The 15,955-nt window shown below is 47.3% G+C and overlaps 1 protein-coding gene across 7 annotated transcripts in view; it reads left to right on the forward strand.

The window, feature by feature from the left end:
• MYLK (myosin light chain kinase) overlaps positions 1 to 15,955 on the forward strand; it is a 312,184-nt gene that overhangs the window by 269,347 nt on the left and 26,882 nt on the right. For 5 of the 7 annotated variants that reach the window (XM_006884219.1, XM_006884221.1, XM_006884220.1 and 2 more), the window contains 5 exons: positions 4,302 to 4,334; positions 4,432 to 4,525; positions 5,499 to 5,702; positions 11,502 to 11,719; positions 14,675 to 14,798. In XM_006884219.1, the coding sequence (XP_006884281.1) occupies positions 4,302 to 4,334; positions 4,432 to 4,525; positions 5,499 to 5,702; positions 11,502 to 11,719; positions 14,675 to 14,798 (673 nt within the window). Of the gene's footprint in view, positions 1 to 2,852; positions 2,860 to 4,301; positions 4,335 to 4,424; positions 4,526 to 5,498; positions 5,703 to 11,501; positions 11,720 to 14,674; positions 14,799 to 15,955 lie in introns of all 7 variants that reach the window. The other 2 variants (XM_006884222.1, XM_006884224.1) reach the window with 1 other exon arrangement.

The following is a 15,955-nucleotide window of genomic DNA, read 5'->3' on the forward strand; positions in this document are numbered from 1 at the left end:
CAAGGCTAGCTGAGAACTTCAGACATGATGCCGTTCATTCACTGGAAAGCATTCTGCAGGCTGCTGTCCATTACAGGAAAGGACGGTGATTCCTTCTAAACATGCCAGACCAAGGAAGCCTGTCTCCTCTCTTCTCTCTCCTCCAGCTGTTCAGGCTACCCACGTTTCCTGTTCTGGAAAATACATCAGGGAACATAATCATAAAGGATATTTCAACAAATCAGACCCACCGCTTGAGACAGGACACCACAGATTAGGACAGTGAGATCTCCCTGACAGTCAGTGTTGCTGTTGGTATGTCTCTGAGACCTAGTCCAATGATGAGTATCCACCAAGTGCTCAATTTATGATTGTTGAATTACCATGACCCCCTTGCCTCTTTTTTAAAATTTTTTAGATTTTTTTAAATTAATTTTAATGAAAATTTACAGAGACTTTGGATTTCCATTCGTTCATTGTTGCACTTTTCACCCTGTCCCCCCCCCCCCAGTTCACTCTTCTCTTTGAAAAGTAAAAGAAAACTTATTTCATTGTTATACAATCCCTCCCCCCAGATCCACTCCACTATGCATCCTTCATTCTGGACTCCTGTCATGACAATAATACCTAATTACATAACCCTTTTAAACAGTTTTCTCCCTCATCTATTTCAATGCAGTATATATTATTTATCCCATCTTTCACAGTCTTTCCCCAACCCTGATACCAGTCTAGTTTTACAACAGTGGCACTGTGCAGTATTTGTCCTTTTGTGACTGAGATATTTCACTCAGCATAATGTCCTCCAGGGTCACCTATTTTGAATAATATTGCATGAGTTCCTTGTTTTTCAATGCAGCATAGTATTCCATTGTGTGAATATACCACAGCTTCTCTATCCATTCGTTTGTTGATGGGCACTTAGGTTGTTTCCACCTCTTTGCTATTGTGAACAAAGCCCGATAGACATGGGTGTGCACCCCTTGCCTCTCTTAAAACCCTGTTTGAAATGTTGTTGTTGTTAAACTAACCTAAACATCTATTGAACCTACTCATTCTTTTGTATAATACCTCTTGGTATATGAGCTCCATGTATGTTTACAGCCTCCCTCTCTGTAAAGTACAGCACTCAATAGTTCCTTCATGTTATTGTATGCCTCAGTTGAGGAAAAGCCCATGACCCTAATCTCACCCTTGTCAGCTGGATGATTTTACTTTTTTATCATTTCGCTTAAAGGAGTCTTGGTGACACCATGCTTAAGTACTCAGCTAAAACAGAAAGGTTGGTGGTTCAAACCCAGTCCACAGATGAGAGCTAGAGGAATCTGTTTCTGTGAAGATTTACAGCCTTGGGAACCACAAGGGACAGTTCTCTTCTATCCTGTAGGGTCACTGCGAGTTGCAGTCAATTTGATGGCAGAGAATTTGAATAGTGTTTGCTTGTAGACCTCGTTCCAATGGGAGAATGCTAACCTTTTCTTATTGTCTTACTTACTTGGCCCTTCCTTTCAAATGGTCTTCCATGCCTTCCCCAGCTCCACCCAGGGCCTTTAAATACCAGCAGCCAGAGTTCAAAGGGCATCAGATCAGCTGGGCCAGGTTTGTCAAGGATGGAGTAATAACACCTGTTTATAGCCAGGGCCCGTTCTCTCTGGTGACAGCTCTTTGTTGGCCAGTGAAATGGTTTCAAAAACTGCCTGTATTTCTCTGGTCTCCTGAATTTTAACTAAAAACCCTTGAACTTATTACCCCAAAAGGATGATGATTACATTTCCCCGGAATACATGACTCCCTTATTCGCTCCCTATTATGTTTGATGTGAGATCCCCCTCAGTGTATCATTGTCACCTAGCCTTGTGAACTTGACCTTATACCTGTCCATTCTCAAATGCACAGCCGGGCCCTGGCAGAGTGGTTAACTGTGAAACTCTGCCTCTAATACTTGCCCAGCGAGACTCTAACCAAGAATACCTGTCTATCAATCCTTTTTGATGTTTTTGTGGCAGTTTCCATTCTGTGATAAAAATATTCCTCCCCATTCCATGCATATTAGTCTTTGAATAAATATTGTAGAACTTTATGAGCAGAGTTTTTAAGAATGCTAAGTCATGGCCACTCTCAGCCACATGCTTATGTACTCCTCCAAAACTCTTGTTCAGCAAGGACTTTTAGCAACTGTATAAGAATTGTGCTTTTTCTTGTTTAGATATTCAGACTGTTTTGGGTATTCAGTAATTTGTTCTTCACTTGTTACAATTAACTTGTAAACCTCCTCAAAGTCCAACAAAGTTCAGCTCACCTCCTGGCTGGACAATGCCTGGCTGCCTCTGTCTGCCCGACTCTTTCTTCCTTCAGAGAAGACTCATCCACACTCTCTCTCCCCTGAGAAGATTCCTTTCCTCAGCCTTATTCTCTGACAAGCTTCAACAAATTTCCCTGACTCCAAGTCTTAAATACATGTACATTCACAAAATACTTTTTTCTCTATAGAAGAGAAAATATAAAATATAAAAGCATAAAGCTTTCTCTCAACACCACCTCCTAGAGGGTCTATGTATTTCAGGCAAGCCTCTTCTCTCCACTTTGGAGATTGAGGGAAACAGGTCTACTCCGAAAGAGGGGTCTCTTATTTCGGTTGAGGGTCATATGGAATATTTGGTTGTTTTTTATTTAAGCTTCTTGTTTAGAGTCAACACCACCTCCTGAAGGGCCTTTGTACTTATAATTTAGAGGAACATTCTTCTTAGTGCTGCAGCACGGGTCTGTCAGTTTGCTGTACTGAGGTAACCTGCAGTGGCTGTGACGCTGAACTCTGTGCCATTGGGGTGCCAAATGCCATATTGATTACCCATCATGGGCAGTGTTTGGTTGAGCTCCCAGGTTAAAACAGGTTTGGAAGCAGGAGTGGCATCCACTTCCTAAAGAGCATGCCTCTGAAAACTCAAAGAACTTTGAGAAATGACAATAGTTACAGAAAGGCTTAGGTCTTTTGTTCATAGGGTTGCTATGAGTCGTGCTCGACTCGATGGCAATCAACAACAACATGCTTTCTCTCAAATCTTTATTCTGGTTCCCCAGGAAATCATCTTTCACTCCACCTGTCACCTAGAACACAGTCCAGATCCTGACTGAGGAGCACACAGTTTGGTGCAAAGCACTCAGGTGGAGCTGTCCAGGGCCCTGAAAACCATCAGCCCAGTACCTTCCTGTTTGGGGTGAAGAAACTGAGACCCATAAGGGAAAAGTACTTCACCAAGGCCACAAAGCCCTAGGAGCCCTGTTGTCCAGGAACAAACTGATATCATGGCAAAGGAAAGCGTGGAGTTCAGGAGTGGAGCTGCAGCTGCCTCAATGGGGGGTGGGGGTCCATGCTCATGTCTTTCTTGTTCTACCAAACAAACTTGTGTTGGTTTCACTGGTGTAACTTCACCTCCTACCCTGTTGTTATTTTTGTTGTCATATCAGAACTGATTCACAGCTGACCATCCAGCAGGTTTTCAGAGGCAGTAAAGCACATGGGCAGAGATTGTCCATCTTTCTCCTGTGGAGCAGCTGGTGGATTCGAACCACGTGCCTTTGGGTTGGCAGCACGACTCTTTACCACTTGACTACAAGAGCTGTCCCACTACCTCATTATGTTCCATCTTTTCTGTTCAGACCCGACTCAAAGATTACTCTTTCTAAGACTTATTGCTTTAGATTTTAGCAATTTTCAGTATTTTCTTTTTTTTCCCCATTCCATTTATACCATGATATCCCATGCTTGATTCTATAACACTTTGCAGTTGACCTTTCAAGGACATATGGGTTTTTTAACCTCTCTGACTAAATTATGGGCTCCACGAAAGAAAGCAAGATCCTGCCTTCTGTATGTTTTGTGTACCCACGATAACTGGGAAGAGACTCGGTGCACTGTAGGAGTCCCAGAAGACATGTTTAGCAAATGCAAAAAATAGATTTGACTGTTGAAGAAATTGTAAGTTGCTGATTTTCAAGCGAGGACAGAAAGGGAGTGTTGCAGTTGTGTGTGGGTTCTGGAAGGCAGAGGCGCTGCCAGAGATGTGACGAAGAGTGTCTCTAGTGGACTTCGAGGTCAGGGAGAAAGGAATGGGGTTGGAGGTGTGGTGAGGGGTACAGGCCAGTCTGCAGCTGGCCCTGGTGCAGTGCGGGACCGACCCAGCAAGAAGCCCAGCCTCGGTGCTTGGTGGCCGTGTGCCTGGATTCCAGGGGGGCCCTGGAAAGGCACCTGGTGTCGCTTTGGTCTCTGTGGCCTGCAGTGTTGCTCACCAGTGTCCTCTCTGTCCCTCCTTGTCTCCCCCCAGAGCCGAAGGATGAAGTGGAGGTGTCAGATGATGGTGAGTGCTGGCCATTTGTCCTCTGGTCAGGTGTGGGATGGAGGGCTTTGAACTGGGGGTGTGATGGTTCACACTAACCCAAACCCTAACCCTGCAGATGAGAAGGAGCCTGAGGTGGATTACCGGTCAGTGACGGTTAATACTGAACAAAAAGTGTCTGACTTCTACGACATCGAGGAGAGACTAGGATCGTAAGTGCAGTGGGAAGCCACCTCTGGGGAGGGCCTGCCCTCAGGACCAGTGCTACGGGAGAGGAGAGATGGGCGTAGGGCAGAGAACCACGCAGCCCTCCTCTGCACCTAAGGCTGATTACTTCATCTCACCTCTGCAGGGCAGGGACAGGAAGTCCAAAAATCAGCCATACATGAGGTGGGAAGTCCAAAATTCAGCCCAAAATGAGGCCTCAGGCCAAGGAGGAGAGGACAGGCCCTCAGAGAGTAGCATGATGGAACAGGGTCTGGGTGGGGATGTGGCCTGTGTGCTGGCTGAGGCTGACACATGATGGAGAGCAGGTTGGTCTAGGTTAGGAAAGTATTTTGTTCATCAGTTTTGACTCATGTAGAACCAAGTCCCACAGGGGTTTTGTTGAACAAATTTTGGGAAGTAGATAACCAGTCCTTCCTTCCTATGAGCATTTGCATCAATTTGAACCTTTTCAATTTGTAACTCATCACTTTACCCTTCATACCACCCAGGGACCCTGTACAGGACTAGATAGTCGATAGCTTATGCTTTGTGGGCTATTAACCAAGCCCTGATTGCACAGTGGTTAAGCACTCCGCTGTTAATGAAAGAACTCTTTCAAACCTACCGTCCACTATTGTGCCGAAGAAAGATAGTTGACCCCCCCAGTAGGTTTTCAGAAGCTGTATATCTCATGGGTGGAAATTGTCCATCTTTCCCCAGTGGAGCTGCTGGTGGACTTGAACCACCTACCTTTGGGTTGACGGTCCATGAACAGGACACACAGGGAGCCTTGAACAGTGTAAACAAATGGGCTTAGCTCCAGTGCCTAAACAAATGGGCGTGGTTGTGTTTCAATAAAACTTTATTTATAAAAAGATGTAGATGGGCTTTGGCCCACCCTTCATAGTATGCCAGCCTCTCTTTAAGTGGAATGCTGAGTTAACTCTGGCTTTTCTCTCTTTCATCTCCCACATGCAGTGGGAAATTTGGACAAGTGTTTCGACTTGTAGAAAAGAAAACTGGAAAAATCTGGGCAGGGAAATTCTTCAAGGCGTATTCGGCAAAGGAGAAAGAGAACATCCGGCAGGAGATTAGCATCATGAATTGCCTGCACCACCCCAAGCTGGTCCAGTGTGTGGATGCCTTTGAAGAGAAGGCCAACATCGTCATGGTCCTGGAGATGTGAGTGGCCCTCAGCCCAGGCGCTGCCGACCTGAGGGGCCGTGTGTGTGTGTGTGTGTGTGTGTGTGTGTGTGTGTCCCCTGCTGTGACTCTGTCCTGCACCAGCCGTCTCTGCCTCAGTGATATAGAGTGTTGTGACATGGCAGTGATGGGCAAGACCCTTCCTTACCAAGTGGCCTAGCACTGACCAGTCTGAGCAGACAGCCCATGTACAGCGCTATGACACAGGCTGATCCTTCTGACCCTGGCATCTGCCTTTTTTCTCTAGACTCTGTGATTCCATTCGAGGCCATTCTGACTTATAGGTGGCTTTAGAGTAGAAGGGGAGGAACAGAGCCACTTTCTGACTTCTGTGCAGACAGGGAGTTGGGTTCGGTACTTGGAGCCCAGAGTGAGGAGTATGATGTTTCTACCAGCTCCAGTGCTGAGTCTCTCAGCACACCCCTCCCAGCCTGACTTGTATGTTGGAGCAATGCCTCTCTGCGGGGCTGTCCAAAGGCAGGGAACTGGATCAGATGGAATCCAGCCACGTAGCCTCCAAGCAGCCCCCTGTTTTCTCTGCATTCCGCCCTCCACCACCTCGTCAGAAGCACCGGCCCACGTACGCGCGTGCACAGGCTGCCTTCTGTGTGCCAGGCGTCCTCCCTAGTATCTGTATTTTTTAAGTGTCTCTTTTCTTTTTTTCCATCTCTTTTAAAATAGATGATACAATGACATAAAAAATGACACACAAATACACAATGGAAAGTCTTATTTCACACCTTGGTCTCCCTGTACTGAGCTGCCCTCACTAGAGACAGCCAGTTGTATTGGCTTTGTCTGTATTTTCATAACACAAAGGTAGATTGTGCTCACTATTCTTACTTTGCTTCTTCCAGCAGTTGATCTTGGGGATCATCCCCTATCAAGATTTAATGAATTTTCTCAGCCTCAGAGTCCCTTAATGTTTCATTATGTATCTAGACCACAAAGACAATCTTCTTCTGATTGACTCTGAACTTCGTCTTATTCTGAGTCCAATCTTACTGTCTCTGACACACTTGACCCCATTGCCACAGTCTTTGTGTCAATCCACCTCATCCAGGGTCCTCTCCTGGGCTGACCCTCCACCCTTCCAAGCATGATGGCTTCTCCACAGACTAGTCCCTTCTGGCAACATCCCTGAAGATTTAATGTCCATACAATTTACTGCCTCTGAAAATCCACTGGAAGGTTAACTATAAGTCAGTTCCAACTCAGTGGTGTTCAAAAAACAACCACCACCAGTGAGAAGAAGTATCTAAAATTGACAATTCCGGGGGACCATAAAAGACTGAGGAAAATGTTAACTTGTCCTTTAGACTCTGTTCTAAGAACAAAGAAATCTGTAACTGGCTGTGATCAATTAGTTGCGGCCTCCACTGCACTCGGACCAACCTCTGTTCTAAGTCCTAAATTCAAACTTTCCTCCTTATTTCCGGGAAATATGTATGTAGTCCAGTCTATGGCCTTCCTCATTAGATGCTCAAATAACTCCTGTGGGCTGCAGCTTTCCACACTTACTCTACTGTGGGCTCGTGAGGACATGCAAAGAAATATCCTCTCTTCAGAAATCAAACCTTGAGCAAGTTCGTGCAGAGGGGCCAGGAGGGTCAGAAGCAGCCAGACCTGGGTGAGGCTGGGCAGCAGCACCCGTGGGCAGAATACCATACTTAGCTCGGAATGGAGAGTTGGCAAGCCAGATGGAAAATGTGGGGAGAAAATGTAAGAAGGCTTCAGTTGGCCTGGCTTTCATCCCTCCTCCTCATGCCTCCTCCATAGACAGGAGTCTTCATACACGGGTGCCAGAGAATTAGCCTGCATTTGGGGTAAGAATCCTGCCCCTTGATAGGAGCTAGAGAAAAAGGAGCAGATTTCTATTCTACTCATATGCCCCTTCCAGCTGAAATGTTCTCAGGCTTAGCCACTGAGTTGAGCAGGTTGATTTTCAACAGCATGCTATGCTATATTGTCTTTGTTTGATGGAGAAATAGAGGCTGATGGTTGATAATAAAAGAAAAGAAAGATATATTCCAGGCCCCAGTCCTAGAAATAAGAATGAGTGTGTCTTCAGACTTTCTGACCTCTGGATACAGGACAGTCCCACCATTACAGCAGCATTGCTGCATGAAGACAGCGAGTCCCTCAGGCTCCCGCCCTGGAGCCTGGGCTTGTCCGATCCATCGATCGACTGATCGATCGATTGAGAGTGTATAGGACCTTCCACTGGTGGTGGGATCTGAAAAGGGAAGTGGATATGTGTTCAGGGTGAGTCATCTGAGAGTGAGATCACGTTTCTCCACTGCTGCCACAGAGCTCCAAGGTGTCCATAAAACAAGGTATAGAGGGTTTGAGTTCCCAAATAACACTCTTCTATCTGGCTGCCAAATGAAGACTGGCCTTGTTCTAGGACTTCAGGCATAAATTTGATCCTTTGGGCTGGTGACAAGCAAGTTGATGGGGAAACTACTGAACCATTAATCTTGTTTGTGTAACCCCTTCTGTTCTAGAATATAAATCATAGGAAAACTTTTCAAAGTACAACAAGTTCTCATTGCCGTCAATTCAGAACCAACTCATAACGGACCCTCTGTTGGGTTTCTGAGGCTATAAATCTCACAGGAAGAGGTCGCCCGTCTTTCTGCCTCAGAGCCGCTGCTGGATTCAGACCACCAGAGAGGTGAAACCTTTGAGTTAGCAGTGCACCTCGCTGTGGATGTTGCCACCAGAAGGCCCTATATAGTTGATATACAATTTAAAGATATTTTAATAGATTGCAACCAGAACTGGCTAGATTAACTCTAGAAATGCAGCAGGCCCCCCATCTCCAAGCTTCAAATTTTTAGCTTCCATGCTTCACCTATACCCAAGGTGGGTGGGAGGTGGGGGGAGGAGAAGACTTGCTTTTTCCAAGTATTTTAAATTCAGAAGCAAATGTTAGGGAACAATTGGGTTGTATAGATATTGCTAGTTTCTACTTAGGGTGTAGCGGGGTTCTGGATTGCATGGGCAGTTGAATGTTGACTCCTGACTGAAAGGTTGTCAGTTTGAGCTTACCCAGAGGTGCCTTAGAAGAAAAGTTTGGCTGGATAAGACCCCATTGGTGCAGGTTCTGTTCTGCACCTTGGGGGTCACCGTGAGTTGGAATCTACTTGGTAATCAACTGCTTTGGGTTTTGGGGTCTAGAGCCTGAGTCATAGAGCACCAGTGGCCTAAGGAGTTGTAATTCCATCCCAAAGGTGGCTGCTCTGAGTCCACCAGCTGTCCAGCGGATGGGCAGTCTCCTCCTATGCACTTAATAGCCTCAGAAAACCCACTGAGGGTCAGTTATGAGTCTGTTCTGACTCAGCAGCACACAACAACAACAAGAGCTAAGCCAAACTTTGCCCGGGCATATGCCTAAACAACTTGAAAATAAGGAAGATTTAATAGAAAAAGTACAAAGACATTTGCCCAGGGAGATCATCTCATTTGAAGGAGTCATGAACAAGCTGAGGAAACAGAAATTTCCAGCTGGCCCCCAGGAATAGTGAGTGAGTTCTCTAATATTCCCTGAATTTATCTGGTCACTAGGATGACCTGGGGTATGATTCAGGGCACTTATTAAAAAATAAGGATCCTCAGACCACTCCTAAGATATTTTTTAATCAAAATATCCGACATGGAGTGGAAACTTAGGGATATAGATTTTCATCTACAGTCCAAGTGCATCTTAATTTTTAAAAATTTTACTTTGAAAAAGTAATGCTAGCATTATTCTGATATTCTTCTAAACACATTACCTGTGTCCAGTCTTTAGAGCAAGCCTATATGGTTGTACTGTTTTAATATCATTTTACAGATGAGGAACTGGACACACAGTGATATTAAGAAGCAGCTGAGACTAAGAAGATCGAGGAGAGAGTTGAATTGGGGTCTTGGTGGCTGAAATAGAAATGACGGTCTTGAGGATAGTTGCGCCACCTGCTGGCCACTAAAGAACACCTTCTTGCATTGGTTCTGTGGTCAGTTCCCACATTCTCCTGCTGCCACTGGTATAGACTTACCTTCTTGGATCACATATTTGTGAGATGGTGATGGAAGCAGAGAGAGGCTGCAGTGTGCTGGTCACCATGGTGCTTCCCTGACACCTGTCCCTCAGCAGTCAGAGATAAGATCCACGTCTCCCATCGTATATTGTTAAAGCATAATTGATCTCTGCAGAACTCTGGCTATATGCCAGCCATAAGTTCCTTTATTTCTGACAGCTCTATCAGGTAGGAGTAGATAAGGTGTGGAGCTCAGAAAGGTTAAGAAACTTTCCCAAGGTCACACAGCTTTTAAGAGTCAGGGACAGGAATTCAGACTCAGTACTTTATCCTCTTCATGATAACTCCTCTTAGGAGAGACAAAAGGAACTCTGGTGGCATAGTCCATAAGGAATTGTGCTGCTAACCCAAAGGCCATGACTCCCTGGCAGTTCAAATCCACCAGCTGTCCCCAAGTAGAGAAATGGGCATTCTCCACCCTTGTCATTTACAGCTTAAAAAAAAAAAAGATGGTCATTTATGACAGAACTGACTCAACAGCAGTGAGCGTGAGAGGAGAGGCAAGGTCCTTTGTATAGAGGACATGCCCAGAATAAAGCCCACTCATCCTTAGTCAAATGAAGGGCTACAAGTTGTTGCAGAAAAATGAGCTTGCCCATGGTCATGATCATGATGTCTAGATGCTGCACAAGGGATCAGAGATGCTGTGTACTTTCTGACCAGGGAGCAGCGAAGTTTGGAGGAATGAGACAGAGAGCAGAGAGAGACCTTGCAACCAGACTATGGGGATGTGCATTTGCACTGAAACCAAGATGCTGCCTGGCTCAAGCCCCTGGAGCACAGTCCTGGGTACAGCGTGCCTCGCTGTGGACCCTGGAAGCATGGGGCTGATTGGAAACAGCCAGAATTCAAAGTCTGTTTAGGCACAAAAGACTTACCACCTATTTCTAGCCTGGGCTAGGAAAGGGGTTGAGATGAGACAAGTTAGTTGCGGCTGGAAGGAATAAACTACATGATACTTCTGGCCCAACCAGAGGGTAAGGGAGCTCTGGGGGCTTAGTGGTAAGAAATTGCACTGCCAACCCAAAGGCAAGCAGTTCAAATCTGCCAGTTACTCCGCAGAAGAAAGACAATAAACAGTTTGGAAGCTCTGCTGAAGCCCGTCCCCCTCAGCCACCCTGCTGGTATTTGAAATACTGGTGGCTTCTGGCACACACATGCCACCACAGCATGACAGAACTGGCAGACAGGCGGTGGAGGTTACAGACAACTAAATTTAGGAAATTTAGCTGAGGCTTCTTAATATTTCTCTTCCTGAATATGCAAATAAAATGCTTATGAGTACTGTGAGTATTTTAAACTTCAGCTTCACTGGAGCTAAAAGACACTCGAGAATACAAGAATAGTCCCTTATGCATCTGTCACTTGGGAGAAAAAAAGACTGACTAGTAGTTATCTTTTGCTAAGATCTCACCTGCATATCATGGTGCATGCCCACCTCTGATATTATCACAGTTTAGATGTTTCTTTGAGTCACCACAGGGCAGGGTCCACAGCAGGAAACGGGGCGGGGGGCGACCCTCTTCCATGAAGGAAGACTGGAGCCAGCCTAATAGAGCTGTGCTCTGGGATAGAGGATGTTGTATGGTGTCTGTCATCCCCTCCCCTGGACGTGCCCACTAGCACCCTGACCGACCCAGCCTCCCGCTCTGTGGCCTGACTGGCCTGTGCCCTTCCCACTTCTGTTCTGCAGCGTGTCAGGGGGGGAGCTGTTTGAGCGCATCATTGACGAGGACTTCGAGCTGACAGAGCGTGAGTGCATCAAGTACATGAAGCAGATCTCGGAGGGCGTGGAGTACATCCACAAGCAGGGCATCGTCCACCTGGACCTCAAGCCCGAGAACATCATGTGTGTCAACAAGACGGGCACCAGGATCAAGCTCATTGACTTCGGGCTGGCCAGAAGGCTGGGTAAGTCCGTGCCTCTCCCTTATCACGCATGTGTGAGGGCCCGGCGTGTTGTGTGCCACAAATGGCCTGTAAGAGAGTGAAGTTAGCACTCAGAGACCAGGGAGACAGACCTCTCAAGGAGGCAAATCCTGTGTCTACCACATCCTCACTGTGGAACTAAATATATTTCTTGGCCCCTGATCCTCAAATGTTTTCTCTCTATAATAAGAATAAAAGTTAATACACCTCATAGAGCTGCTGTAAGCATCAAATGCATTAAGTGAGGTAAAGTGCTGACACCATGTCTCGCACATCGTAAGCACCAGGCAGCCATTGGTTACCTACCCTCATCACCACCCCCTCTTGTGTCTTTAAAAGCAGCAAAACACGTTCATTTTGGTGACAATGACTTCTCACATCTGCATCCCACTGTACTATTTCTGAAAGAGCTCTGGTGGTATATGCCGGTTACCAACCAAAAAGTCAGTGGTTCAGATCCACCAGCTGCTCCACAGAAGGAGGACGGGCAGTCTGGGGAACCCGGTGGAGGATGCACATGAGCTGGGATCAGCTGGACAGCTCTGGGTTTAGCCGTGGGGCTCTGGTACCGTCTCCAGAGCACTTGCTCTTATTTTATTCCACTTGCTTCTCACAGCAGCTCTGCTGTCGCTACACTAGGAGAGGGGATGGGGAAAGGTGGTCGGGGCTTCATGCCCACCCTTGAAGGCATTCTGTCAGTGGCTCTGCCCCACATTCCTCCCCTCAGCTACACTGCTTAAGTAGCCTTTTATGTCTCCTTAACTGAGGAAGCAACTTTACCCTCCGCCTCCTGATTCTGGCCCTGATAACAAGAACCCCCAGGACTGTGGGGTGAAGGGACTGACAGGGCTAAACCCACCTACTCAGTAAAAGGGGCCGTTCCTGGAGAAGAAGAACAGCATGCTTAATAAAGTAGAAGCAAAACAAACAAACAAACAAAAAACCCCACCACCAGACCCACTGCTATTGATCGGTTCTGCCCGGTAGCAGTCCTCCACTGGGTTTCTGAGGCTGTAAATCCTTATAGGAAGGAATCTGTCCACATAGCTCTTGTGGAGCAGCTTGGTTGATTTGAACCATTGACCTTACAGTTAGCAGCCTGATACTGATCCATTACACAGTATGACAGTACTTAGTGAAGTAGAGGAAGACCTTACACAAGAGGGGCTGACACAGTATCTGCAACAATGGACTCAGGGGTACCGACAATTATATAAAGGTGCAGGACCCGGCAGCATCTCAGTCTGATTATACATGAGGTTCTGTGAACCAGAGTCAAATCAGTAGGATGTCATAGATTTCCCGGGATGCACAGGCCTGATCATAAAGTAAAAAGAAGGCACTGACGTTCTGGTGAATGGGGACTTTGCTGATCAGCAGCTTACTCTGATCCTGGAGCAAATGCCCCTGCTCTGTTATCTCCCACTAAAGGGATAGAGTGGGACAGGGGCCAGCGTGCATGGCCACCTTGGGACTATAACCACCAACAAGCCAAACGGATAGGCAGGTCATGGCCTCAAGACGTCGCAAACTCACGCAGGAGCATCACAGCCCAAGACACACAACGTCCAGATTCCACTGGTGAAGGATTGTTGCAGGATGGATGGTGCCCGTCAGGGACCAGAGAATCAGGAAGTGGTTAAAATACTGCAGGAGGGGTTAGAGTTCAAGCAGAGCCTTCACATGGGCTGATCAGTGTTTGGGTTTAGAACATTTGCTGTGGGAACAGTAAAATCCAGCCAAGACCCGATCTGGCCCCCAGGCCGAGGTCTGCACACCAATGCTGGAAAACTCCTCTGGAGCTGGGCCCTATGAAGGGGAGATTAGAAGCCTTCCACACGTCCTCACACACCCCCTCCCGGCAGATCTTGGGAGGGGAGACACATTGATGGAGATAAGTAGGAGATGCAGCCCCATGGTGTGCAAGTCCTGATCCCACTACTTACTTGAACCGGGTGAAAACTCACTTCACTTCCCTGTGCCCATTTCCCTCCTTACAGGGTAGGTACCAGGTCTACATCTTAGGACCATTTTAAAAAGCCTCCTCAAATTCATCACTTTTGGTAAGAAACAACTCATAGCTGACCCTCCAGTGGTTTTGCAGAGTGGTTTATGAGTCACAGAGGCAGAGATTGCCCATCTTTTGCCCTCAGAACAGCTGGTGGATTCAGACTGCCAGAAACGTGGCCTTTAGGTTAGCACAGCTCCCCTGGGCTACGTCACCAGAGGCCAGTTAGGGTCATGGAGATGCTAAATAGGAAAATCCATTTAGAGCAGGTGGCGTGGTACATAGGAAACAGCCTTTGGTCAGTGTATGTTAGAGGATTTTATCAGAAAAATTCACCATCCCTGCCCTCAGGAGGTCACCAGCGAGGCAAACACAGAGGCAAAAAGAGCACTCACGGATGCTGCTTAACAATGACAAAATACAGCTTTGCGCAGTGGCAATATCGTAGCCAGTGAGGTTTATCCGAGGCGCGATTATTGCTAATTGAAAACAATGACAAAATACAAGGGTCCAGCCTCTCCTGCATCCTAACTCACTCTGAACGTTCCAGGCAGGTATTTTGTTCGCTTCACCAGTGCATCTGCACAATGTGTATACCCAGTGCTGGTGGTGGTGGTGGTTGTTGGGTGCCATCAAGTTGAGTACAACTCACAGTGATCCTGTGAACAACAGACCTGAACCCTGTCCTGTCCTGTGTCATCCTCACCAACCCTGACACACTTGAGCTCATTGCTGCAGTCACTGTGTCAATCCATCTGGTTGAGGGTCTTCCTATTTTTTGCCCAGCTTTCTAAACATGATCCACTGGGGGAACTAACCCCTTAAAGACCCAGCCCTGGTCTGTGCCCAGCACACAGGCAGGCCAGGTGCACACTGGGGGCTGGTTCCAGGATGCTCTGGGCCCTGATCCCTCTCCATCCTGCTTACAGAGAATGCAGGGTCTCTGAAGGTCCTCTTTGGCACCCCGGAGTTTGTGGCGCCTGAAGTGATAAACTACGAGCCCATTGGCTATGCCACGGACATGTGGAGCATTGGAGTCATCTGCTATATCCTGTGAGTCCCTGGGGGGCACGGGCAGGGAGGGTGGGGAAGGAGGGTTCCAAAGAGTCCTGCAGGAGGGCTTTGAGAACAGGTCAGGGTGGGTAACAGTGGGAATTTCACTCTGCGGTCAGGAGGGGGCAGCCTGCATCCAGCCAGTTCTCCACTCCTGTGCCTGTGTTACATTCCTGCGGGGAAGTTGCCCACACAGCCAGGTCCCACTCTGGGCTCCACCCTGCCCGGTGCTGGTCACAGGGGGCCTTTGGTTATGGAGTGTTAGTCCTGGGGTGAGCCCCCTGTGGTGAGCCAGCAGAGGTGAGGATGCCCCGGCACCCATCTCCTCTGAGCATTATTATTGTCTTCCAAAGATAATTTTCCAGCCCCAGAGGATGGGCCAGTTTCCTGTCCTGTCCCTTAGGCCACTTTGGATGAGAGAGAAGATGTAGAGGTTAAACAGAAAGCAAGAAACACAGTGATTAGGACTGGGAGATCAGATCAGGTGGGGAATTCTGAAGCTGTTTCATTGAGCAATGCTGGAGAAGAGAGGAGGCCAGTAAACTAGGCCGGTGTTTAGTAAACATTAAAGTAGGCAGGAGTCAGTGTGTACCCCCTTAAATTGAAGGTTCAGGGTCAGATGCTCTGGGGCGTGAGATTCTACATTTCTGGCGGATTCCAGAACGTCTGACAAGTCTGTAGGCTGCCCTGTGCTGGTCCGAGGCCCACACTTGGAGTGACAAGGCTCTAGAACAAACCTTCTTGGTGGGGTTACCCAAGTCTATCCCCAGAGCCCCAGGCTACAGGCAGTCATTCTCTTCAGAAGCACCTCTCAACCTGCGAACAGTTTATAGTTAAGAGGTGGTTGCACCACAGACGCTGATATGCATGAATGGAAAAAAATTTTTTTTAGTAGATAAAAGTCCGAGGGGGTAACAGGAGAGGAGGAGGGAGCTGAGGGGTGGTGAGGGGGAGAAATCACAGGGTCCCAGGGTTTGGTGGGCAGAGGGAGGGGGTAAAGGAATCAGGACAGATCTAGTGGGGACCTGAAAAGATGGAACGATAGTGGGCACAGAGCAATAGTGATTAATTTTATAAAACATAGTGTATAGGAATGATAGGATGAAACACAATGTGAATGAAGGAATGTGGTTTGTTTGGTAGGTTGGGTGGGGTTT

The sequence above is a fragment of the Elephantulus edwardii genome, unplaced genomic scaffold (assembly GCF_000299155.1).
Source record: "Elephantulus edwardii isolate Elephantulus edwardi_28Jun2011 unplaced genomic scaffold, EleEdw1.0 scaffold00032, whole genome shotgun sequence".
NCBI lineage: Eukaryota > Metazoa > Chordata > Mammalia > Macroscelidea > Macroscelididae > Elephantulus > Elephantulus edwardii.